Source organism: Pyrus communis, chromosome 8 (assembly GCF_041283825.1).
Source record: "Pyrus communis isolate YQ-2024b chromosome 8, ASM4128382v1, whole genome shotgun sequence".
Classification (NCBI taxonomy): Eukaryota; Viridiplantae; Streptophyta; class Magnoliopsida; order Rosales; family Rosaceae; genus Pyrus; species Pyrus communis.
The window spans coordinates 3,453,543-3,479,250 of NC_142572.1; the positions used below are offsets into that span (position 1 = coordinate 3,453,543).

General features: G+C 38.9%; 2 protein-coding genes across 3 annotated transcripts; one reads left to right on the forward strand and one right to left on the reverse strand.

The window, feature by feature from the left end:
• Positions 1 to 1,403: 1,403 nt before the first annotated feature.
• LOC137717331 (E3 ubiquitin-protein ligase UPL2) lies at positions 1,404 to 17,368 on the forward strand. 2 transcript variants are annotated; one of them, XM_068456649.2, is made up of 17 exons: positions 1,404 to 1,598; positions 1,820 to 1,943; positions 4,066 to 4,161; positions 4,238 to 4,444; positions 4,581 to 11,148; positions 11,242 to 12,344; positions 12,436 to 12,738; positions 12,818 to 13,016; positions 13,180 to 13,445; positions 13,553 to 13,848; positions 14,265 to 15,384; positions 15,464 to 15,610; positions 15,731 to 15,811; positions 15,902 to 16,127; positions 16,222 to 16,361; positions 16,799 to 16,905; positions 17,061 to 17,368. In XM_068456649.2, exons 2-17 carry the CDS (start codon positions 1,848 to 1,850, stop codon positions 17,161 to 17,163), a joined length of 11,058 nt encoding a protein of 3,685 aa, XP_068312750.2. In that variant the 5' UTR covers positions 1,404 to 1,598; positions 1,820 to 1,847; the 3' UTR covers positions 17,164 to 17,368. The 2 variants fall into 2 exon arrangements, with proteins under 2 accessions (XP_068312750.2, XP_068312749.2); XM_068456648.2 differs by having other exon boundaries at positions 1,406 to 1,598; positions 1,817 to 1,943.
• A 433-nt stretch (positions 17,369 to 17,801) lies between these two features.
• Positions 17,802 to 24,183, reverse strand: LOC137717332 (kinesin-like protein KIN-14R). Its single transcript, XM_068456650.2, has 19 exons — positions 23,905 to 24,183; positions 23,455 to 23,753; positions 23,154 to 23,325; positions 22,985 to 23,055; positions 22,721 to 22,904; positions 22,466 to 22,575; positions 22,270 to 22,369; positions 22,113 to 22,199; positions 21,832 to 22,008; positions 21,405 to 21,678; positions 21,074 to 21,235; positions 20,723 to 20,938; positions 20,613 to 20,650; positions 20,254 to 20,417; positions 19,881 to 20,132; positions 19,722 to 19,787; positions 19,204 to 19,278; positions 18,609 to 18,671; positions 17,802 to 18,519 (listed from the first exon to the last, which is right to left on the reverse strand). Exons 1-19 carry the CDS (start codon positions 24,092 to 24,094, stop codon positions 18,043 to 18,045), a joined length of 3,177 nt encoding a protein of 1,058 aa, XP_068312751.2. The 5' UTR covers positions 24,095 to 24,183; the 3' UTR covers positions 17,802 to 18,042.
• Between the last annotated feature and the right edge of the window lie 1,525 nt (positions 24,184 to 25,708).

Here is a 25,708-nt window from a genome sequence, read left to right on the forward strand (position 1 = left end):
ACCTCGTGCTACGCTTGTTAGACATGTGGTGAATATACAAGTGCTTGTCTGTAGACAAGTTCACTAAACATTGATCGCCTAAGAAGCTGAAACTTATGGAATGTACCACATGTCAAACATTACAAAGTTTCGAGTTATAGTATGCAAATAGTTCTTAGACCTAATAATCGTATATCTTGTGCTTATAGATATAAACTTTAACTTCACTTCAAAGCTATCACTACCTAGCAAGGCCAATGGTGTGTTGCTTGAGTTCATGTATATAAGTCTGCATTATCTACCATCTTCAGGTAATTGTTCAATGGAAGGAGATATATTCCTCGAAACCACTTGAAGATCCATCCTAGAAATATTCGGTCTTGTCGATCAAACTTTGTTTGTAAGAACTGCTTCAACATGAGATGCATCATGGTGACCATAGATATCTACATGTGATTTCACATACCCATACCACATCAATCTTGATCAAGACATGGATGATATAAGAACCTAATTGCATTGTAACTACAATCAATGTTCAAAAAAGTATCATGATTATCTTACGAATAATTCTATCAAATCCAAGTAGCCATGAAATGCTGCTAAATGTCACTCATGACTTATGAAATTAAATTAATTTCACTACAAATTTTAGTTAGAACCCAACATATACGTAAGACACTTGATCTGCGGAAAACTACCTCCTGTTGATTTGCATTTCCGATTTTGTCTGTTTAGGGCATGTATAATCTCATATCACTTGGAACGATATAACTTTCGACCTGGTAGAATTATTCACCAAAATTTCCTTAAAGTTTGAGAATTTAGCTGAATTGTTCAGATTTAAATAACAAAATGCCAAGTTTAAAATAATTTTAAACATTAAATAATTTTGTTACAATTTAGAAGAAAGATGGGGATTTGAATGGTTTCCCAATAAGTATTCTATTCTCACTTGTAATTTATGAAACACCTAGCTATTGAGGTTTTGATTATATCCCAAAATCAACCAGTTACAAACAAACAACAGATTATAGACCGGGCAGTAAATACCAAATACCCTAAACTTAACCCAAAAAGTGGGCAAAAACCCTAAAATTTGTAGACGCACGTAGTTCAAGAGACTTTATTGGTGTTATTTCACTCGCATACATGAACACATAGTGTAATGTTATTCATACACTCGTTTTTGCTTCTTATATACTCATAATCTTTTTTATAAAAGGTAATTTTGGTGAGAGGTCAAAGAATAGAAGAGAATATAAGAGGTAAAAATTTGATACAACGATAAAAAAAAATAGAAGAAAGTATGAGAGGTAAAAATTTGAGAGTCGTACGTATAAAAATTTGAGAGTCGTACATATAAAAACTTCGTTTTCTTGTTTTCCAAGGGCTTGAAAATTTAAGAAGAGAGCGAGACCTACACACAGACGCTACATACAACAATACAAATATACTCCTCTCTCTCTCTATCTCTCTACACTCTCTCTCATTTCTCCTTCGCTTTCAGTTTGGGGTTTCGCCTCTCTCTCTTCAAATCTCTCGACTTTCTCTTCTCTCTGCTCGGTACGGCCCTTCGTGTTTCGGATGTGTAGGCATCCGTCGCCTCCGTCTCTCTGGTATTCATCTCCGCTCTCTTTCTCTCTGTATCTATCGCTGCATGTAGATACCTGATCTACTTTTTTCAATCAAGAATCGAAACTTATGGTTTCTCTCGTTTTAGGGATTCGTGGTTTACCCTAATCGCCGATTTCGTTCCTGTTTGCTTTTGATTTTTGTTTTCTTTTTGTGGGTTTTTATATTTTACTTTTCTGTTTTTGGTTTTGGGGGTTTGAAGTAGTTCGAAGTAGAGAAGCTGAGGTGAAATTATGACAACCCTGAGATCAAACTTGCCGTCGAGGATTCGGCAACTTCTTTCAGCCGACGGTCCCCTTGGTCCGTCCATCAAACTCGACTCCGAGCCAGTGAGTTTATCTCTCTCTCTCTCTCCCTCTCTCTCATTTAGTTTAGTTTAAAATTTGGCATTCAGCTTGTTATGTGTATCGTGCAAATTTTTGTATTTGTGTTGATTTTTTTTAATTTATTATAGTTCTTTAAACATTAGGGTTTTATCAGATTCATCAGGGTTATTAGAGATAGGCCCTTAGGTTTTCGCACGGCCTTGCCAAACGGACTTTAGGTTAAATTATGTAGAGGTTGTATTGGGCCTGTAAGATGTGTTTTTGTAATTTTGGAATTAGTTATATGCTTGGTTTTTGATAAAGTTACTTAAAGTTATGTATGGTTGTTTGGCTGCTGGTGTACAAGTGAACTTTCGATGCTTAAAGTTTCGTGTATAGGTTATCCACTAATCTACTACCTGCATTATACTGGGTCTAATCGGTGGATTACTTATTATAATTGTTAGTAGTAATAGTCTTATTATTATAAAATAAGATGTGGTGGGACTCTTAGTTTCACGATCGTATTTTTTTTAATTATTTTATTTTACATTTTGATATTTGATGACGAAGGACCGGCAGTATGTTTGTAATTTTTCTACTTCTCATTTTTCTGATCAGGTTTTTCTTATTTTTAGTTATATTATACCATCTTTATCCGGTCTAAGAAACATAGATACATTGTGTGGGATATGGACATAGTATGCTAGTGAGTATTCTGGTCCAGCAATATAATATTTGAAAATACAGCACTGAATTGAAGTTAATTATGTACAGTTTCATTTCCTTTTTCTGAATCATTAAGTGTCCTGTGGTTATGCAGTTCAATAATTAGAAATGCATTTTAATTATATGATAGTTAGAGCATTGGCAAGCTGCTTTATGCACTTGCTTCTCTGAAATTTGGAGAGTTTGGCAGGCTTCTTTATGCTAGTTTGAGTTTAGGGAGAGGAGACTGTTCTTTTCCCTTTGGCTGCCTTTTTTAGTTACGATTGGCTCCAGTTGGTTTTGTGTGGTCCACCTGCCTTCCTTTCTGTAATTTCCTATATATGTATGTATGTATGTATGTATGTACGTATGTATGTCTCTTTATTAAAAAAATGGTAGTTAGAGCACGTTCTGTAATTAATGTGATTTACTGTTATATCTAAATACTATACTAGAGCGATTACATCGCAGTTTGGTATTTTATACTTTATAGTGAATTTTGGATACATGTTATTTCTTTTCCCAAGATATGGATATACTGGTCAAGAACCAGGTATATGTTGAGTGAGAAACAGTGCATTTGATCCATATCTGGTTGGAGTATGCCACCAAAACTATTTGTGCTACACAGGATCTCAAGTTAAATTGCCCAGTTGTTCCATGCCCCACTATGTTCTGTACATTTACGTTACATACCATGCTTAAGATGCACCACAAGTTGCTAGTATCAGACCCAAGTGTCTTCTATGAATTTTTGGACTTTGAACTTAAGAATGCTAGTGGTGTTATATGTTGCAGTTGATGCAAATAAATTGTGCACAGCATGAACCTAGGTGCTAATAAAAAGAATATGTTTAATTTCTAAAGAAGTCTATTTCTGTTTTTATGGAGATAATACAAATTTCTTCTAAACCCAAAGTTGCTAGTGATTCTATAAGTTCGATGCTTTCTTTATTTAATGTAAATAAGTTTTCTAGTTGTTAAAATTACTTTTTAGCTTTTTTGGGTTGTTCATATTCTTCTAATTTGATGCTTTCCTTTATTTTATTTACTGATCTTCCTCTTCTGTGTTTCCATTATTATTATTAGCTTCTGTTGTTGTTAGGTGGTGATTCCTTAAGCTCTGAATTGGATTTTTGTTTCCAGGATAAGATTCCACTGATGTCTATTTTAAAATTGAAAATCGAGACAACGTGGCCATGATAAAATTTTGTTTTTTATAAATATTCATTGATGTTAATAATCTGTGTATGGTATTGGAGTCATGTTCAGAGTTATATATCTTCCTTTTTAGGGTTGTGAAATTTCCCCTCCTTTGTTTGAGGATATTACTGATAGCTTTATCACCTAATGTTATACATAGCTTAGTTTTCTTCGACTACATTTTCTTGACTTTTTTGACATGCGATACCTTATGACTGCATTTCGTTTGTTTCAGCCTCCTAAGATCAAAGCCTTTATCAATAAAGTGATACAATGTCCGTTACAAGATATAGCAATACCTCTTTCCGGTTTCCGTTGGGAGTACAGTAAGGTTGTAGCATGCTGCTTTTCTTGGGTGAAACTTCTTAATATTTTTTTCTGTCACTAATATGTTGCTTTGACTTCAGGGTAATTTTCACCATTGGAGGCCGCTTTTTCTGCATTTTGATACATATTTCAAGACATACTTGTCTTGTAGAAATGATCTACTGTTGTCGGATAAAATCTTAGAAGATGATAGTCCGTTTCCAAAGCATGCAGTGCTACAAATCTTGAGAGTGATGCAAACAATTTTAGAAAACTGCAATAACAAGAGTTCATTTGATGGCTTAGAGGTATGTTTTCTTGGAGGATGAAAAATTGTGCTTTATTTTTTGGGTCTGATCTCTGCATTTACTTTTTGGGTCTGGTTTAGCAGCAGGTGTTATTACCATGTGTCATTTTAATATCAATATTTTACTTCTTTTTCAGCATTTCAAGCTCCTACTTGCATCAACGGATCCCGAGGTCCTTATAAATGCATTAGAAACTCTTTCCGCACTTGTGAAAATAAATCCCTCCAAGCTGCATGCCAGTGGGAAGATGATCGGTTGTGGTTCTGTAAACAGCTATCTCCTGTCTCTGGCACAGGGCTGGGGCAGCAAGGAAGAGGGATTGGGTTTATATTCATGTGTTATGGCAAATGAGACTAACCAAGACGACGGGCTCAATTTGTTCCCATCTGATGTAGAAAATGATTCTGACAAGTTGCAGTGCCGAATCGGTTCCACGCTCTATTTTGAATTGCATGGGAATGCCCAAAGTACAGAGGAGAGCTCTAGCAATGTAAATAATTCTTCGAGTTTGGGGGTTATAAACATTCCAGATTTGCATTTGCAAAAGGAGGATGATTTAAAGCTAATGAAACGATATATAGAAGAGTACAGGGTACCTTCTGAACTGCGGTTCTCACTGCTGACAAGAATCAGATATTCTCGTGCCTTCCGTTCTCCAAAAATATGTAGGCTGTACAGCAGGATTTGCCTTCTTGCATTTGTTGTGCTCGTTCAGTCTAGTGATGCCAGTGCAGAACTGAATTCCTTCTTTGCTAATGAGCCAGAGTTTACAAATGAATTAATCAGAATTGTGCGGTCCGAAGAATCGGTGTCTGGGACCATCAGAACGCAGGCAATGCTTGCCTTGGGTGCTCAGTTAGCTGCATATTCAGCGTCTCATGAGCGGGCACGAATCTTGAGTGTATCTAGTATCAGTTTTGCAGGGGGAAATCGTATGATACTCCTGAATGTGCTACAGAGAGCTGTTAGATCATTAAAAAACTCCAATGATCCAACTTCTCTTGCTTTTGTTGAAGCACTTCTTCAGTTCTATCTGCTCCATGTGGTTTCATCATCAGCTACAGGGAGTAATATTAGAGGGTCAGGCATGGTTCCAACATTCTTGCCTCTTTTGGAGGATTCTGACCCTTTGCATTTGCATCTAGTCTGTTTTGCTGTCAAAACTCTACAAAAGCTCATGGATTACAGTAGTTCAGCTGTGTCTCTGTTTAAAGAGTCGGGGGGAGTTGAGCTTTTGTCTCAGAGACTACAGATAGAGGTACACAGAGTTATTGGTTTGGCCGGCAATAATGATAACTCAGTGGTCATCGGAGAAAGCTCGAGATACAGTGACAACCAGCTGTACTCACAAAAGAGGCTCATTAAAGCTTCGTTGAAGGCACTTGGGTCTGCTACATATGCCGCTGGGAATTCCTCCAGAGTGCAACACTCCCATGACAGTTCTTTACCTGCAACTCTCTCTCTGATATTTGGGAATGTGGACAAATTTGGTGGTGACATTTATTACTCTGCAGTGACTGTTTTGAGTGAAACTATCCACAAAGACCCAACTTGCTTTTCTGCTTTGCATGAAATGGGTCTGCCAGATGCATTTATATCCTCGGTTGTAGCTGGAATTCTTCCCTCTGCAAAGGCTCTTACATGTGTACCTAACGGTCTTGGTGCTATTTGTCTTAATGCCAAAGGCTTGGAGGCTGTGAAGGAAAGTTCAGCATTACGCTTTCTTGTTGATATCTTCACGAGCAAGAAATATGTTACTGCAATGAATGAAGCTATTGTTCCTTTGGGAAATGCAGTGGAAGAGCTTTTGCGCCATGTATCTTCGCTGCGAAGCACTGGTGTTGATATCATCCTTGAGATAATTGATAAAATTGCTTCCTTCACTGACAGCCACAATACAGGGGCAGCAGGAAAGGCAAATTCGAGTACTGCAATGGAAATGGATTCTGAAGAGAGAGAAAATGAAGGTAGTTGCTGTCTGGTTGATTCTGTAGATTCAGCTGCAGATGGGATCGGTAATGAGCAGTTCATTCAATTATCCCTCTTTCATTTGATGATACTGGTCCACCGAACAATGGAGAATTCCGAAACATGTCGGTTGTTTGTCGAGAAGTCAGGAATTGATGCATTACTTAAGCTTCTTCTCCAACCTGCTATTGTACAATCATCCGATGGGATGTCTATTGCTTTGCACAGTACTATGGTTTTCAAGGGTTTTACTCAACATCACTCTGCTGCCCTTGCCCGTGCATTTTGCTCCTCCCTTGGGGACCACCTAAAGAAAGCTTTGTCTGGTTTTGGGGCGGTTTCAGGATCCTTTTTGCTGGAACCTAGGATGGCATCAGATGGTGGAATTTTTTCTTCTCTGTTTCTTGTTGAGTTCCTTTTGTTTATTGCTGCCTCAAAGGACAACCGCTGGGTAACTGCATTGCTTACGGAATTTGGAAATGGTAGCAAGGATGTTCTTGAAGATATAGGACATGTCCATCGTGAAGTTTTATGGCAGATTGCTCTCTTAGAAGATACAAAATTGGACGTGGAGGATGATAATGCTGGTTCTACCAGTGAGTCACAACAGTCAGAAACAAATACAAGTGAAACTGAAGAGCAAAGGTTCAACTCTTTTAGGCAGTTCCTTGATCCATTGCTCAGAAGGAGGACTTCTGGGTGGAGCATTGAATCCCAGTTTCTGGACCTTATTAGCCTATACCGTGACCTTGGTCGCGCCACTAGTTCTCAACAAAGAACAAATTCTGATGGTCATTCAAATCTTCGGATTGGATCCAGTCATCAGTTCCATCATTCTGGGTCTTCTGATGCTGTTGGCCCTCTTAATAAAAAGGAGTATGACCAGCAGAGGTCATATTATACTTCTTGTTGTGACATGGTGAGATCACTTTCTTTTCACATTACCCATCTGTTTCAAGAGCTGGGGAAGGTCATGTCGGTACCTTCTCGTCGACGGGATGATATTGTGAATGTTTCTCCTGCTGCAAAATCTGTGGCTTCTACTTTTGCGTCCATTGCATTTGATCACTTGAACTTCGAAGGGCATGCTAATTCTTCTGAATCCAAGGCTTCCATATCAACAAAGTGTCGGTACTTTGGTAAAGTTATTGATTTCATTGATGTCAGTCTACTGGAGAGAGCTGATTCGTGTAATGCTGTTTTGCTAAATTGCTTGTATGGTCATGGAGTTGTCCAGTCAGTTTTGAAGACATTTGTAGCTACCAGTGAATTGCTCTTCACAGTCAGGGCTCCTGCATCCCCCATGGAAACGGATGATGGGAATTCAAAGCAGGATGAAAGGGAAGATATTGACCATTCATGGATTTATGGTCCTTTAGCTAGCTATGGTAAACTTATGGATCACCTGGTAACATCATCTTTCATTTTATCTCCATTCACTAAACACTTGCTAGCACAACCCCTGGCAAATGGAAATATTCCTTTCCCGCGTGATGCTGAGACCTTTGTAAAGGTCCTCCAGTCCATGGTGCTGAAGGCAATTCTTCCTCTTTGGGCTCATCCTCAGTTTGTTGATTGTAGTTATGATTTTACTGGTACTGTTATTTCTATAATCAGGCATATATACTCTGGGGTTGAAGTGAAGAATGTTAGTAGCAGCAACACTACCCGTATTACTGGCCCTCCTCCTAATGAGACAACTATTTCAATGATTGTGGAGATGGGCTTTACCAGGTCTAGGGCAGAAGAAGCTCTGAGGCAAGTTGGATCAAATAGTGTGGAGTTGGCAATGGAGTGGTTGTTTTCCCATCAAGAGGAGGCTGAAGAAGACAATGAACTTGCTCGCGCACTTGCTATGTCTTTGGGTAATGAATCAGACACTAAGGAAGCTGTTGCAAATGACAATGCTCAGCAGCTTGAAGAAGAGATGGTCCAACTTCCTCCTGTTGAGGAGTTGTTATCTACATGCGCAAAGCTTCTGCAGATGAAGGAACCTCTAGCTTTTCCAGTTCGAGACCTGCTAGTAATGATATGCTCCCAAAATGATGGTCAATATCGGCCTAATATAATCTCTTTCATTGTTGAGCAGATTAAAGAATCTAGTTTGAGTTTTGACAGTGGGAACAGTACTTTGCTATCTGCTCTTTTTCACGTTCTTGCTTTAATTCTTCAAGAAGACGCAATTGCACGTGAACTTGCCTCGAAGAATGGTCTTGTGAAAGTTGTATCAGATCTACTCTTCCAGTGGGATTCTGGTTCAGTTGGCAGGGAGAAACGTGAAGTTCCAAGGTGGGTAACAACAGCTTTTCTTGCTGTCGATCGGTTGTTGCAGGTGGATCAAAAACTGAACCCTGAAATTGTAGAGCAGTTGAAGAAGGATAGTGTCAGTAGCCACCAAACACCACTTAGCATTGATGAGGACAAGCAAAATAAGTTGCAGTCTGCATTGGGATTATCTTCAAAGCATATAGAAATGAAAGAGCAGAAGAGGCTTATTGAGATAGCTTGTTCTTGCATCAGGAACCAGCTTCCTTCTGAAACAATGCATGCTGTTCTGCAGCTTTGCTCTACTCTCACAAAAACTCATGCTGTTGCTGTTCAATTTCTTGATGTCGGGGGTTTAAGTTTACTGCTTTCTTTGCCGACAAGTTGCCTCTTTCCTGGGTTTGACAATATTGCTGCTACCATTATCCGTCATGTTCTGGAAGATCCTCAAACTCTTCAGCAGGCAATGGAATTTGAGATAAGGCACAGCCTTGTGGCAGCTGCCAACAGGCATTCTAATGGTAGGGTATCTCCCCGCAATTTTCTATTAAGTTTAAGTTCTGCAATTTCTCGTGATCCGGTGATATTTATGCGTGCTGCTCAGTCTATTTGTCAAGTTGAGATGGTTGGTGAAAGGCCTTACATTGTTTTGCTGAAAGATCGTGAGAAAGATAAAAGCAAGGAAAAGGAAAAAGAGAAGGATAAATCTTTGGATAAAGACAAAACACTAATGGCTGATAGTAAAGCTGCTCTGGGTAATATAAATTCAGTAGCTTCTGGCAATGGACATGGCAAGGTTCCTGATTCAAATTCAAAGAGTGCAAAAGTTCATCGAAAATACCCCCAGAGTTTTGTCTCTGTGATTGAGCTTCTTCTGGATTCTGTGTGTACTTATGTCCCGCTGACTAAGGATAATGTTGTCACTGATGCACCACCTTCAAATGACATGGATATTGATGTTGCTGCTATAAAAGGGAAGGGTAAAGCAATTGCTTCAGTGTCTGAAGATAACGAAACTTGTACCCAAGAAGCTCCTGCATCTCTTGCAAAGGTTGTATTTGTTTTGAAGCTTCTAACTGAGATCTTATCGATGTATGCTTCGTCTGCGCATGTTCTGCTTCGGAAAGATGCTGAAATTAGCAGTTGCAGGGCCCCCAGTCAAAAGGGTCCTACTGCTGTATGCACTGGTGGAATATTTAACCATGTTCTTCATAAGTTTCTTCCATATTCACGCAGTGCCAAGAAGGAAAAGAAAGTTGATGGTGACTGGAGGCACAAATTAGCAAGTAGGGCTAGCCAGTTTTTAGTTGCATCCTGTGTTCGTTCTTCTGAGGCAAGGAAGAGAGTATTTACTGAGATCAGTTTAATATTTAATGACTTTGTAGAATCATGCAATGGTTTCCGGCCACCTAACAACGAAATACAAGCTTTTTGTGATCTACTTAATGATGTTCTGGCTGCCCGTACTCCTACAGGTTCGTACATTTCTGCGGAAGCTTCTGTCACTTTTATAGATGTTGGTCTGATTGGGGCATTGACTCGAACTCTCCAAATGCTGGACTTGGACCATGCTGACTCACCTAAAGTTGTTACTGGTCTTCTCAAAGCTCTTGAGTTGGTAACCAAAGAACATGTTCATTCTGCTGACTCAAATTCTGGTAAGGATGACAATTCTACCAAACCTCCTGATCATAATCAAGCTGGAACGACAGACAATATTGTTGAGAGATCCGAATCTATGGAAACACCATCCCAGTCCCACCATGATTCTGGTACAGCTGAGCCCATTGAGTCTTATAACGCGGTCCAATCTTTTGGTGGTTCTGTGGCTGTGACTGATGATATGGAACATGACCAAGATCTCGATGGAGGTTTTGCTCCTGCAAATGAAGATGAATATATGCATGAAAATTCGGAGGAAACAAGGGGTCTTGAAAATGGTATTGATACTATGGGTATACGGTTTGAAATTCAACCTCACGAGCAAGAGAATCTTGATGACGACGATGACGACGATGAAGATATGTCTGAGGATGATGCAGATGAAGTAGACGATGACGAAGATGATGACGATGAGGAGCATAATGATCTGGAAGATGACGTGCATCACCTGCCACATCCTGACACTGACCAAGATGATCATGAGATTGATGATGATGAGTTTGATGAGGAAGTATTAGAGGAAGATGAAGAAGAAGATGACGATGAGGAGGATGGAGTCATACTGAGGCTGGAGGAAGGCATAAATGGGATTAATGTTTTTGACCGTATTGAAGTTTTTGGTAGAGATCCTGGTTTTCCTAATGAAGGACGTCAGGTAATGCCAGTTGAAGTTTTTGGTTCTAGACGTCAAGGGCGCACTACTTCTATTTACAGTCTTTTGGGAAGAACTGGCGAGAATGCTACTCCATCAAGGCATCCTCTTCTGGTTGGACCATTGTCTCTATCGTCAGCCCCGCCTAGACAATCAGGTAAATAAGTTTAAATGCTTTTGATGTGCCTTCTTGTATTTGATATATTATTTTGTTAATTCTCTTCTATGATGGTGTGTTCCTGGCTTCCAGAGAATACCCGTGATATGGTGTTACCAGATTTAAACTCGGAGGTCACTTCGTCAAGATTGGATAATATTTTCCGTTCATTGAGGAATGGGCGTCATGGACATCGACTGAACTTGTGGATGGATGATAACCAGCAAGGTGGTGGATCAAATCCAAGTTCAGTGCCACAAGGACTTGAGGATTTGCTTGTGTCCCAATTAAGGCGACCGATGGCTGACAAGACATCTGAAGAGAATAATACAAAAGCGGTGGATCCTCAGAACACAGCTGAAGCTTTAGAGTTACAAGAACCACAAACAGGTGTCAGGCCTGAAATTCCGGTTGAGAACAATGTCGCTATTGAAAGTGGAAGCCTGCCCCCTCCTGAGACAACTGATGACTCTGGAAATGCTGATTTGAGACCAACTACAGTGAGCGAATCTCTACAATCAATGGACATGTCTAGCATGCATCCACAGTCCGTTCAGATGCAGTTCGAACCCAATGATGCAGCTGTGAGGGATGTAGAAGCTGTGAGCCAAGAAAGTGGTGGAAGTGGAGCAACTTTAGGGGAGAGCCTTCGTAGCCTTGATGTTGAAATTGGGAGTGCTGATGGTCATGATGATGGAGCAGAGAGGCAAGGTTCTTCTGATCGAATGCCACTGGGTGATTCACAGGCAACTCGAGCAAGAAGAACAAATGTATCTTCCGGGAATTCTGCCAGTGTCAGTGCAAGAGATGTTTCTCTACATAGCGTAACAGAAGTTTCTGAAAATTCTAGCCGTGAGGCAGATCAGGAGGGTCCAGCAGCAGAACAGCAACTTAACAGTGATGCCGGTTCTGGTGCTATTGACCCTGCTTTCTTGGATGCCCTTCCTGAGGAGTTGCGTGCTGAAGTTCTCTCGGCACAGCAGGGTCAAGCAGCTCCACAGTCAAATACTGAGCCACAGAATGCTGGAGATATTGATCCAGAATTCCTTGCTGCCCTTCCTCCTGATATCAGAGCAGAAGTTTTAGCCCAACAGCAAGCTCAAAGGCTACATCAGTCTCAGGAACTCGAAGGTCAACCAGTTGAAATGGACACAGTCTCAATAATTGCAACATTTCCTTCAGAGTTGCGTGAAGAAGTACGTTGTTCAGGTTCATTGGGTTGTGTTAAATTAATAATCAAATGTGTAATTCAATTTGTAATAATTTGTTCTTGGTTTGTGTGCTCAGGTTCTCTTGACTTCATCCGATGCTATACTTGCCAATCTTACCCCTGCACTAGTTGCGGAGGCAAACCTGTTACGTGAAAGATTTGCCCATCGTTATAATCGTACCCTGTTTGGTATGTATCCGAGAAACCGTAGGGGTGAGACTTCCAGACCAGGTGAAGGCATTGGATCTAGCCTGGACAGGATTGGGGGAAGCATTGCCTCACGTAGATCAATTGGTGCCAAGGTAGTTGAAGCCGAAGGCACTCCATTAGTTGACACAGAAGCTTTGCATGCAATGATTAGGGTTCTTCGTATTTTTCAGGTAGTATATGAGTGTAATAGTATTTATTCATTTTTATTTTTATTTTCCTAACTGGAAACTGATGGTCACAATTTTGCAGCCGCTGTATAAAGGTCAGCTGCAGAAGCTTCTGTTGAACTTATGTGCTCATAATGAAACCCGAAATTCTCTTGTGAAAATTCTCATGGACATGCTAATGCTTGATACAAGAAAGTCTGTTGACTACTCAAGTGCTTCTGAGCCCCCGTATCGGCTTTATGCTTGCCAGAGTAATGTGATTTGTTCACGCACTCAATCTGGTAAGATCTCCTTATGGTTTATTCGTTTGAGATATGTGCTAATACTTCTCAGTTAATGCATGTTAGTCAGTCAAGCAGTATTCAGGGATGGCATAGAGTATAACGGATTATACCGTAGCAGCTAATTAGATCATCGGTTCTAACATTGTCTGATACTCTATAGGTGTTCCACCATTGTTATCTCGGCGCATTCTTGAAACTCTGACTTATTTGGCTCGACATCATCCTAATGTGGCCAAGATTTTGCTTCACTTTTCTGCCCCACACGAACCAGATAATATTGATCAGGGACGTGGCAAAGCTGTGATGGTTGTTGAAGAGACTGGATCAAATAAAAGTCATCAGGAAGGATATTCGTCAATTGCTTTGCTTTTGAGCCTTTTGAATCAACCCCTTTACTTGTTCAGAAGTATAGCTCATCTTGAACAGGTGAAAATCTTACTTGGTTATTATTTAGTTTTTGTAGGAGGGGCTTGTACTGTTCTGTGAAACTGCAGTAATGCGGACTTACTTTCATCCGTAAATTCTTTTTACAGCTTCTTAACTTATTGGAGGTCATCATTGATAATGCTGAAAGGAAATCATCCGTCAAATCTGGGGTTGGGGTTTCTGTTTCTGAGCAACCTTCTGCCCCTCAAATCTTGACTGCAGATGCAGAGATGAATACAGAATCTGGTGGTGCTGCTGTTGTGGTTGATATGTCAGATAAGGTTGTTGATTCCTCCAAACCAACAACTTCTGGTGTTGATAGCAAATGTGAAACTGCTAGTGTTCTGCTTAACCTTCCGCTAGAAGAACTTCGCCTCCTATGCTCACTGCTTGCACGAGAAGGGTATGGAAATGATAACTTTTCTTTTTCTATAGCTTAATTGTTTAATTACCAAGAATGTTTCATTTCTTTTCTTATCTTTTTTTTTTATTTCTCAAATTATACTGCCCTTGTTATTGGAAAGGGGCTGCTTTATAGTTAGTGTTAGGGTGTTTGGGAGATGGCTGTGTTTTGTCTGTTGTGTTTGGGGTGGTACTGGACTACTCTCTTTGTTCTTCTCGCTTTTTTTTTTTTTATGAAATGATTCGTCTTTTTTTCAAGAAGAACAACGTATTAATTAAAACTATTTTCCTGGAGATACTTGGATTGTCTTATCCTGCCTCGTCGTTGTAACACTTATGTTGATTACTAGGCTATAGGCTTATGTAAATTGCAGTTATGCATATCTTGGATTTTGACAGATTTTATTTTCTACCCAGATTGTCAGATAATGCATATACTCTTGTAGCGGAGGTAATGAAAAAGTTGGTGGCAATCGTTCCTACCCATTCAAACCTGTTTATTACTGAGCTAGCAGAGGCTGTTAGAAATTTGACTAGAGCTGCTATGAATGAGTTGCACACATTTGGTGAAACAGTGACAGCACTCCTCAGTACCATGTCTTCTGTTGGAGCTGCAATCTTAAGAGTTCTGCAGGCATTAAGTTCCCTTGTTGCTTCTCTGATGGAGAATGAGAAGGACACACAGATTCTTGCAGAAAAGGAGCATACTCTTTCTCTTTCTCAGGTTTGGGACATAAATGCGGCTTTGGAACCTTTGTGGCTGGAGCTGAGCACTTGCATAAGTAAGATAGAGAGCTATTCAGATTCTGCCCCTGATACGATGACTTCATATAGAGCTTCTACATCTAAGCCATCTGGTGTAATTCCTCCTCTGCCTGCTGGCACCCAGAACATCTTACCATACATAGAATCTTTCTTTGTGGTGTGTGAGAAATTGCATCCTGGGCAGCCAGGCCCTGGTAATGACTTTGGTGTTGCTGCAGTTTCTGAGGTTGAAGATGCCAGTACATCTGCTGGCCATCAGAAAACCTCAGGTTCCTTTTTGAAAGTTGATGAAAAGCATGTTGCTTTTCTGAAGTTCTCAGAGAAACATAGGAAATTGCTAAATGCTTTTATTCGTCAAAATCCTGGTTTGCTAGAAAAGTCTTTCTCACTCATGCTGAAGGTTCCACGCATTATTGATTTCGACAACAAGCGTGCTCACTTCAGATCGAAAATAAAGCATCTGCATGATCACCATCATAGTCCTTTGAGAATTTCAGTAAGAAGAGCATACATTCTTGAAGATTCATATAACCAGCTTCGCATGCGATCAACTGAAGATTTGAAGGGGAGATTGACGGTTCACTTTCAAGGAGAGGAAGGTATTGATGCAGGTGGGCTTACTAGAGAATGGTACCAGTTGTTGTCCAGGGTTATTTTTGACAAGGGAGCACTACTATTTACAACTGTGGGCAATGAATCAACATTTCAGCCGAATCCCAACTCTGTTTACCAAACAGAACATCTTTCATATTTCAAGTTTGTTGGGCGAGTGGTGAGTACAAGAGTTGTTTAGTTGCTCTTGTTGGATTGAGTTGTTTTGCTAGAAGTTCATTCTGACGTGTATTTTACAGGTTGGAAAAGCACTATTTGACGGCCAGTTATTGGATGTTCATTTTACTCGATCTTTCTACAAGCATATTTTGGGGGCAAAGGTCACTTACCATGATATAGAGGCCATCGATCCCGATTACTTTAAAAACCTCAAGTGGATGCTTGAGGTATGTAGAAAACTAGCAAATTTCCTACATTCTCTCACACACTCACTTTCACTTTCTCGCTTTCATTTTTTATCAAGTTATTGACCCTCTCCAACTCTTTCCTTGGCCATCCTTTTACAGAATGATATTAGCGATGTACTGGACCTTACTTTCAGCATTGATGCTGACGAGGAAAAGCTGATATTATATGAAAGGACAGAAGTAATGAATTTTTCCCGTTACCCTGATGGATTAAATATTCTGTTTTAAGGACTTAATTTGTTTACACTAAGTTTGTTGAATATAATGCAGGTAACAGACTATGAACTGATTCCTGGTGGCCGGAACATTAAAGTTACGGAAGAAAACAAGCACCAATATGTTGATTTAGTTGCGGAGCATCGGTTAACAACTGCTATTCGTCCTCAGATAACTGCTTTTATGGAAGGATTCACTGATCTAATTACCAAGGAATTAATATCCATTTTTAACGATAAGGAACTGGAACTTTTGATCAGTGGGCTTCCGGATATTGATTGTGAGTTCCCCTGTCAACCCTTATTCCCCTCTTCTGTACCTTTAAATTTCAGGGCATGCATTCTCATAAAGATTTCTTTTTCCATGCATTTCAGTGGATGACATGAGGGCAAATACCGAATATTCTGGATACAGCCCCGCATCTCCTGTTATTCAGTGGTTTTGGGAGGTTGCCCAAGGTTTTAGCAAGGAGGATAAAGCCCGTCTATTACAGTTTGTGACTGGCACCTCTAAGGTATTAGTTTGCACTTGTTTTCTTTGTTTACTCTAGAACTGGGATATAATTGAGAAGACATTGATAAATTTATTACTGCTTCATTTTCCCCCCTATTTTTTAAGTCGTACCTTAGAAATCTTTAGAAACCGGCATGGGAATTAAAAAATGGGGTTGTGATATTTAAGTGGTTATACTCGCGGCATAGCAAAATCTTAACATGTGGAAAGGTTTTTAAATGCATGGGTCTGTTTTAGCATGTATTCGGTCTAAGTTAAATTGTTTCTGTATCCGTTGCTAGTGATGTCTTGTTTTCTTAGTACACGACTTCCATTTACATTCGACATAATTTGGTGACGTATAATTTTTTTGTGTGGTCAATTTGGAGATGTATTATCGTATGTACTGTATTTGTTGCATGAGATGTGGTCTGAGCATTGCTGCTTTATATTGTTCAGGTGCCTTTAGAAGGTTTTAGTGCACTTCAAGGGATCTCGGGCTCACAGAAATTTCAAATACACAAGGCGTACGGAAGCGCGGATCACTTGCCATCCGCACATACTTGGTAACTTCGACTCTCATGTCATATTTTCTCCGTTATCTGTTTGAGTTATCAGATGCCGTTTGAAACTACGTTTTTCAGTTCTCTCTTAGCCTCCAAGTAGAGTTTATTCAATCGCGAGTGCGCGGCTTATTAAAGAAATTTACTTATTTGTGCAGCTTCAACCAGTTGGATCTACCGGAGTATCCCTCTAAACAGCATCTGGAGGAGAGATTGCTTCTTGCGATTCACGAGGCAAACGAAGGATTTGGATTTGGTTAAAGAGCCTCGTTGTTTAAGTTGTGGCCACTGTAGATAATATCAATCTTTGTTAAAAGTTTTTTAAGTGGAAGGGGAAGTGGTAAATGGTCGTATGAGATGATGGGTTTTTCTCGATACATTATAAACTGTACAGTCGGTCGTTTCTTTTTTCGCAATGAAAAGCGCTTGTGGCAGTTATTTTTTGCCATCTCGCTTTCACTCGTCATTTTAATGTTCAATCACTTTTTGTTTGAAGCCCCTGACACGACACCGTCGTCGTCATGGACTTCCTTTTAACTTTTTGGTTTTTACATTTTTCGATGTCTAAATGCGCTTTTGACACACGTTTTGTGGGTCCTTTTATAATGTATTCTAACAATTCTAGCCGTCTTATCTTTTGTCTTATCTCAAAAATCTTGTCTAGTTGTCTTTTAAAAATCAACCAAATTCAAAATCAGGACTGGTGGATTAAATTTAGGTTCTCTTTATAGAATCATTTTCGTTCATTTTCTTCACTTCACTACAAGTGAATGTTTTAATGATTTTGGATTTGTTTGATTTTTTGCAAAGATGATTTATAAATGATCTATCGAATATCAAAAGTCACCTCGAAAGGTGGAAAGTCTCCTGTTCTCTTTAGTTTTAGGGTTATGAACAGAGAAAAAACACAACTTCCATTCCAAAGATTTCTCGGACAATTGATTGTGCAACAATCCATCAATCTTTGTAACTCAGTGGTACAGATTTACATTCTCTATTAGTCTCAAACATTTACTATAACATCTCAAACATCTGGAGGATGTCAGAATATTCTCCGATGATTCAGTGGTAAAAGCGATAGAAAAGTAGACAAGAAAACTGATGTATTGTCATGGAACATTTCTGAGGATGCCTTGGCTTTTATCTTAACCAAATCCTTGACCTGGAACCTGGAACCTGATCTCTATGGTTTTTGTTGCTCGGGTTCGAAGGGCCTGCTTTTTGACCAGTGGTTGCCGGTTTTGTTAAACTTCTTGTGATCCTGGACAGTGCTTTTTGGTCGCCTGACTTGTCAGTGCTGGATTCGGCTGATGACATCCTCCTATCAGCCAAAGTAGCTGGCAACATCACATTCTCATGACCTTTGCTGTGCAACTCTCTTCGTCTCTTCAGCTCGCGGAGGGAGTCGGTTCCCTTGAGTAGGACAGACTCCTGGCTTGTCATCTGGTTACTATAGCTCAAGTTACTTAGCCTCAAGGGGTCTATGTCGCCAATGGTCTCTCTTCTCGACCAGGATTTTCTGCCATTGGGGGTTGTGGCACCTGACTTGTCGCCACAAAATGTCGATATTACATGTTCTTGTTCCTTCTGTCTCAACTTCTCTTCAAGCTCTTTAACCTGGCAATATTTTAGGAGGATAGGATTACTCACTAGTATATCAATCTGTCAAGCACTTTTAATTGCAGAATGAAATTCATAATAGGAACCTTCAGTTGCAGAGATCCCTTGTTGATTTCCTCCGTTATCAGCCTTTTCTCGAGTTCTTGAACCTGCCACAACAAAAATCAATAAATTAAAAATGTGGTCAATTTGCAGATGTAGTAGCATTTTTTGGTCGAACACAACTATAGCATTGAACCCCCGAATATGAACAATATTCAGCAACTATGCTGTTCCAACTAGTACACATCAGACTATACACATAAATAAATCAAAGCCTAGTGCACATCTAGTGCATATCCACATTATGCCGAAGTACCTATCCATTATGAGTATCTACATATGATACGTATCACCGCAAATAAGCGAAACGATAACAGTAGAACAGTGAATGTAGAACAGTGAATAAAAATGTGGGGCTTATCCATTTAGCTACAAAAGTAAGTAGTCTAGAAGAGCAAGATCATTTTGCTGGATAAACTTGTCTGTGAAATTTTATAAGTATATTGCACCCGAATTTTAGGCTGGCTTGAAATTGACAGAGAAAAAGAGCGATGAAAGACCTGGAAGCATTTTTGATAATTTGCATTGTGACATTAGAGAAATATAATGAAATGTACCCTTGAAATTTTTGAGAATTACCTTCCGCTGAACTACAGCCGAATTGTGCTCATACTCTTGCGTTCTTTCTTTTAACTTGTTCTCAAGGTCCTTGACCTGTGTAGCATGAGAACAAAGTCAAAACTCAACAGATTTACAAGAGCCCAAACCTCTGTTAAACACAGGTGTCAGTCAGCATCTTTTGTTTAGTGAAATTCATACTCGTCTAGCATCTGACACAGAAACTGATTTTTAAGTTAATGATAACCAATAGTTCAGCCAGAGCTACAGTTGATTCTTCAAAAAGTGAAGATGACTAAGAAGTTCTACAACTTGTGTAACTCGCATTACAGGACACAGAGTGCTGCCATTACATTACAGGTGTGATTAGAGCTTCCATTCCCACAATATGCAAGTGGTGTAGTTAAGTGTTCTATCAAATGAAGGTCGCAGAACATAAAAGACTTTTTGAGTCTATGATATTCGTGCGAGTGACAAGAGTTGTCAGAGAAAACAGCTACATCAAAATTATAGTTTTAGGTAGATTTCACTTCACATACCTTGTTTTGAAGAATCATGGAGTCTGCACGTTCCCGTTCTTTCAACTTGTCCTCAAGCTCTTTGACCTTTAGGAAAACAGAAGCAATATGTTAGCCAGCACAATTAAACTGTGCACAACAAAAGAACATGAAATTAACATAAATTATCTGCCAAGCAACCTTTTTCTGAAGATTCAAGCACGATTCTCTCTTTCCATTTGCTTCATCTGAAAGTTCCAACAACTGATTTTCCAGTCGTCTGCACACATCAGCCTTCACAGCAACCTGGTCTTCAAGTTCATTAATCTTTTCTTGTCGACTTCTAGACAGTTGGAACTCTCGTTTTGATTTACCTTCTAGATTCTGAAAGTTCTCTTCTAATTTATGTAAATCATCATCTTTGGATTTCAACTCTTGCTTTAGCTTGTCAAGCTTCAAAACAGAAATAAAAAAGTGGAAATTAATAAAATCCGCCATCTGTTAATTGCTGCTTTAGTTGAAAGTTCTCTTCTAACTTTTGTAAAGCACCATCTTTGGCCCTCCCAGAACTTACTGTTAGTTTTAGCTTTTGAACCTCGCCTGTATCTATTTGCTTCCTTGCAGGACCCAATTCGACACCTCGAACCCGTGTTGCGAAGTTCAGAGAACTTATAGTCTCACTTACATCCTGCTCAGAAGGGCTTATTTGGACAAACATTAGAGTTTTAGCATCACCACCTGTGACATGCCAAAAGAGATAAATGATATCACACGTTGATCTCTAAATAATTTAGCAATTCAACTTGATGCTTGTTTTAAAATCCTATTATCAATTATCAGTTGACACGCCAATCTTTGACATATTAATCCTCGCATTGGTAATAATGGAGCATTCAAGCTGCAAGCAACATTCAATTTTTTGTGGATACTTACCCAAGGAGTCTTGAAGTAGATGTGTGAGCTTGGAATTCCTGCAAACACCAACATACACATCAGTTTATATGGGATAAACAAGTGTGAATAAAAGAAAAATAACAACAAACCTGTACGGAATGTGGCTCTTTTTTGTTGCCAAAGCAGAGATGACATCCCCAAGAGCTGACAAAGATCTATTGATGTTTTGAGCTTCCTTAAGGCGTTCCCCTTGAACTTCTGTTTTTGCTAGCCTCTCACTGCCAGCCAAATCCACAAGCCAAAGCTTGCTCATAGTGGACTCACCAGTGATCAAATTCTTGGCTTTTACCATGATGCAGAGTATGCTGACAGAAGATGGAATGAAGAACATCAACAAATATTGTAAGTAATATTATAAAAGCCAACACAAGCACACCCTCTTTCTGCATGGATCAAAATAAATCAGACCAATATATGTAGATTAAACTAAGGTCTATTACCAATGAGATCGGCTGCTATGCTCGTTCACATTATTTGATCCAACTGCTCTTGCACTGCTTCCAGCTTGCAGAACATTCCAAACCTCTTTAATGCTCTCAACTTTGGCCTCAACAATTCCAGGTATGTGATGAGCTCCTTCAGGAGCTTGCCTCATCTCCAATCTATATTGAAAAGAGAACTTTTTGTCAACTAGACAACCGCTGAATCTTATATGACCAAACCAAGCTGTATCTACATTACATTAATTTTTAATGGCTAGCAAGAAAACTCTAGCTAGTCAGGTGATGTCTCTTAGTTTCCATAGTAAAGTGTATTAGAGTTAAAATTTACCGTTTCGAAGTCGGAGAGGCTGCTAGCAAGTCCCTGATTTGCTCATTGTAGACTTCAAGCACACTAACAGATATGCCGTATGTAAAAATTTCTTTCCTTTCCTCAGCGGTTTTAAACAACTGTTCCAAGGTCCTGTAATTGACCCCTCGGTTGTTCTCAGAACCTTCCATCGTGAAAGTCTTTCCAGTCCCCGTTTGCCCATAGGCAAATATGCAAACATTATAACCATCTAACACTGAGGTTATCATTGGTGAAGCATCTGCAAATACATCAACTATACAAGACAAAACTTTAAGTCAACATATTATCATGCATGTAAAAATCATTGACTGACCAGTGCCCCAATATCAAACGTTAAAAGGAATTACACAAGGTTAAGTAATTTGTAAGGTAGAAACTTTTCACGGTGGTATATAGTACACGATACCTTGATCATCCTCTGGTGTGTAAACTCTGTCAAATCTGAATATCTTTTTAGTGGAGCCACTAGTAAGTATCCCAAGCTCTCCATCCTTAGCTGCATCAAATTTTACAACTGTTGCATGCCCAGCTAATGACTCCTCTTTCCTCAACGGGCGACACCGACAAAACACCCGAATGTTCCCTGAAATATACAGTTCAAGGTAAGGGCAGGACCAATTCGACTCACCACTACTGACATTTGGTTATAAAGTATTGGTTATAGAAGAAATGAGGAAAATACTATACCTTTTGCCTCCTGCATTTGGTTATAAAGTATTTTCCTCTTTGCCTGCTCCTCATTGAACTTAAGCTTAAGTTCATCAGACTGTGTAACTGCAATATGAATAGTTTAATTAGATATATCTTTTCAGAGACATCATATTTAACACTGATACAAACTTACCCATTGCTTGAATTGCAGATACCATATTGTTGAATTCTGGAATAACATCAGTAAATTTGTGCACTTCAGAATGGAGTTGAGCATAGTCTTCCTTCATCAACTGCAAATGGATCGAGAGATCATTCATTTTCAGTTCTACCTACCAAATGGGCCACTACATAAATTTGCAAGGAATAAATGAAAATAGTGTACCTACCTTGACTTTACTTTCTAAATTGTCAGCAACTGCGGTCCACAAGCCCTTATCATGCTCATATCTAGTAGAAATATCTCTCAATTTTGCTGCCGCTTCTTCTCTAGCTTGATCTGAAAGGGAATTTATGATAATCATAAGACTATCTGTCTTCCAGCATATAAGTGTTCTAAAATTTCATCGGATCGACCCTAGCTCCCTGATGATAATCAAAGGGAAGTATTCAACACTCTATTTTCTAGTTCAATCTTGCCTTACCTAAGCAATGACTTTCATACAACTTGTTATCAAGTTCCATGGTGATGTTCTGTAACTGTTTGTTTGCAGATGTCAGTGACATCCAGGCCTCATGGCATTCATCTGTCTTGAGTTGGAACTGTCTCTTTAGATCCTCTATCTTCTTTTCATACTTGGTTGTAAATTCCAACCTTATATATTTGTCCTGTAATTTGATTCAGAGGCAATGTAAGCAAAACGCCAAGTATTCCAATCTTCTAATATCCATTTGAAGCTAAATCTAACCTGAGCAGATGAAATTTCTATCTCAGCAGCACAATTGTTACATACAAGATGTCCAAGTTTCATCTTTGATGCTGCATTCAATTTACATACCACAAGGCATGAGTCTGGAGAGTAAGTAACGTTCAGATATATCTCATATAGCCAGCTAAAAGTAGAAATATGAATATACCAGGTAATGAAGCTGCCCGCTTTATACAAATTCCCCCAACAATTGGACTTCCATTAACTCCATCAAACCTTATCAAAATTGCCCCATCCTCCCCCACCGAAACTGCAACATCTACCAACTGTAGCGCCTTATTAGCTCCAACGATAGAATAGATATCAATTCCCGATAGAACCTGCTATTTTCACACACCGAAAAACAAACCAGTTTCAGAAATTACTAGTCAACGAAATTATGCACAACAAATCAAACTTGATGTACCCAAGAAACATGTTAGCAAGCTTCTTTAATTAAATTTACTTGCCTTCTCTTCCTGCATGAAGACATCAAACACTCTCATTCCCTTCGGACCATTCGTGTATACAATTTCCGCAAAGTGAAGATCCACAAAGTACTCTCCGGGAGATAGGTTCTCAAACCGGTATGAAAAATCCCCAAACCGAGCAGATTGATAAACCGATGGCACATCGCTGCCGTCAATGGTCTCATTAGTTCTTAGAACATCCCCTCCTTGGAAAAATCCGTCGGGCTCCACTCGAAGCCCGGGATTTATATTTTCTTTTACGGCCTCCCCTCCGGCGTTCACAAACAACACAATGCTATCTGATAAAAGAGACAGATCAGTGTTAAGTTATACACCATGAAACAAATACCAACTACAACCAAATGCAAGATTTTTACACCCTAATTCTACAAATTTGGTCAATTTGTTGGATTTGTTCCAAGAAATGAGGGAATTGCGGTTGTTACAAACCTGAACAAGTTGAGTGAACAAGCCCGGTTCGGACCAATCTCGAACCGGGCACACAGAGCGCAGAGATGGTCGAGTCTTCGTCGTCATCGCCATTGTCGACCGGTTTGGGGTGTGTTTCAGGGCCAAGAACGTTGCAAGACCAAGAACCAGGGAATTCGGCGTGGGAATCGGTGGGCTGTGCCTCTGCCATTAGAGAGAGAAAGAGAGAGAGAGATTTCAGTATGCGCTTCCTTTCACTGCTACACAAATTTGAAATCTGAAATTAATCGACCGTTTGAGGGTTTGAAATCTCCGTCTCTTTTCCTTTTACTGGTCACAAATTTGAAATTTGAAATTAAAATTGACCGTTGATTATTAATCTCGTTCATTAGATCATTTCTAACCTTGGTTTTTTCTTCTTCAACCTTCTGGTTCAAAATTTTAACCTGAAATTATTAAAAAATGAATTTAGAATAATTTTTTTCTTAAAGTAACCTTTTTATTAAAAAAAATAAAATTATGTAGACTATTCTAATTTAATTTATGAACATTTTAAACAAAAAATATTTAGATTCCAATACGTATCAAAAAATTACTAAACTGATACCATGAAACTCGTGGAACACAATCAAAGAATATGAAACACATAAAATAATTTTTTTAATTACTTTAGCAGTTGAATTTAAATTTCGATTGTTAGCTCTCTTTTTTACCATTGGATTTAATAATATTAGATTTTAGTCATTGAATTCAATAAATTTATGAATATAAAACTAAAACAAGTTACACCTATATGATGAGTCAGCCCTACAAACTCAGGGGGAATCATGGGCTAAATTCGCCCTAAAAATGAGTTTTAGGTTAAAACTCATCTTTGCCCCAAGGGTTGGAGCAAGTTGGGGTAAGTTAGAACCTAAAATTTGAATTTTACTTCAAGAATTGGAGTAGGTCTTAGTCAAACTTTTGTTGGCCAAACTTTTTTCATGGTCCACAGGGTAAGATACTAATTTTGAACGGGAAATGCTAGCTACCTTTTTCTACTTGCCTTTCCCTCTCAATGAATGGTACGCGGACTTATCTTGTACTTAAATATATGTATTAATTGTACCTAAGTAAATCCCATATGTCAATAAATCTTTAGATTATATATCAAATTTGACAAATCTAATTATTTTAATTATTAATATTTATTTAATACAAGATTCATTTTTCAGACTCTCTTCTCTTTTTTTTTTTTCGTTTTGGTTTTAAGCTCTTTCTGGCTTTTAATTATTAATATTTTCTTTAAACAAACTTATGTCGCACATTTGGAAAAACCTTTGCAATGACAGCCTTCATGGCTTATCTTGATCAATTAATATTGCAGAAGGAGGTTTTCCACCCATTGTTTCCATCAAACCAAATTAATGTTGGAGTAGTTTCGTCGCAAGTAGTGCACATTCATGCAAAATAAACTGTAAATGATAAAAGGAGCAAAAGGCATTTTATTTATTTATTTGTGGTATATGCTTTATCAAAAGAAATGTCATCTCCAAAAATCTTGCAGTCCAGTACGGGAGCCTAAAATCATAAGGGAAGAAAAATAAAATAAAAATGAGAATAATAAAAAATAATAGTAATAATTAAAATAATTAGATTTTTCAAAGACAATTTAATGATTTGGTTGACATGTGAGATTTAATATGGGCATTAGTGAAAAGAGGAGAGAAGTTTTAAACATAATTAATACACGGATTTGAGTGTAAGATAAGTCCACATGATATCCATTAAGTGAAAAAGGCAAGTAGGGGTCGGCAAGTGGGGATATAGCTAGCATTCCTCATTT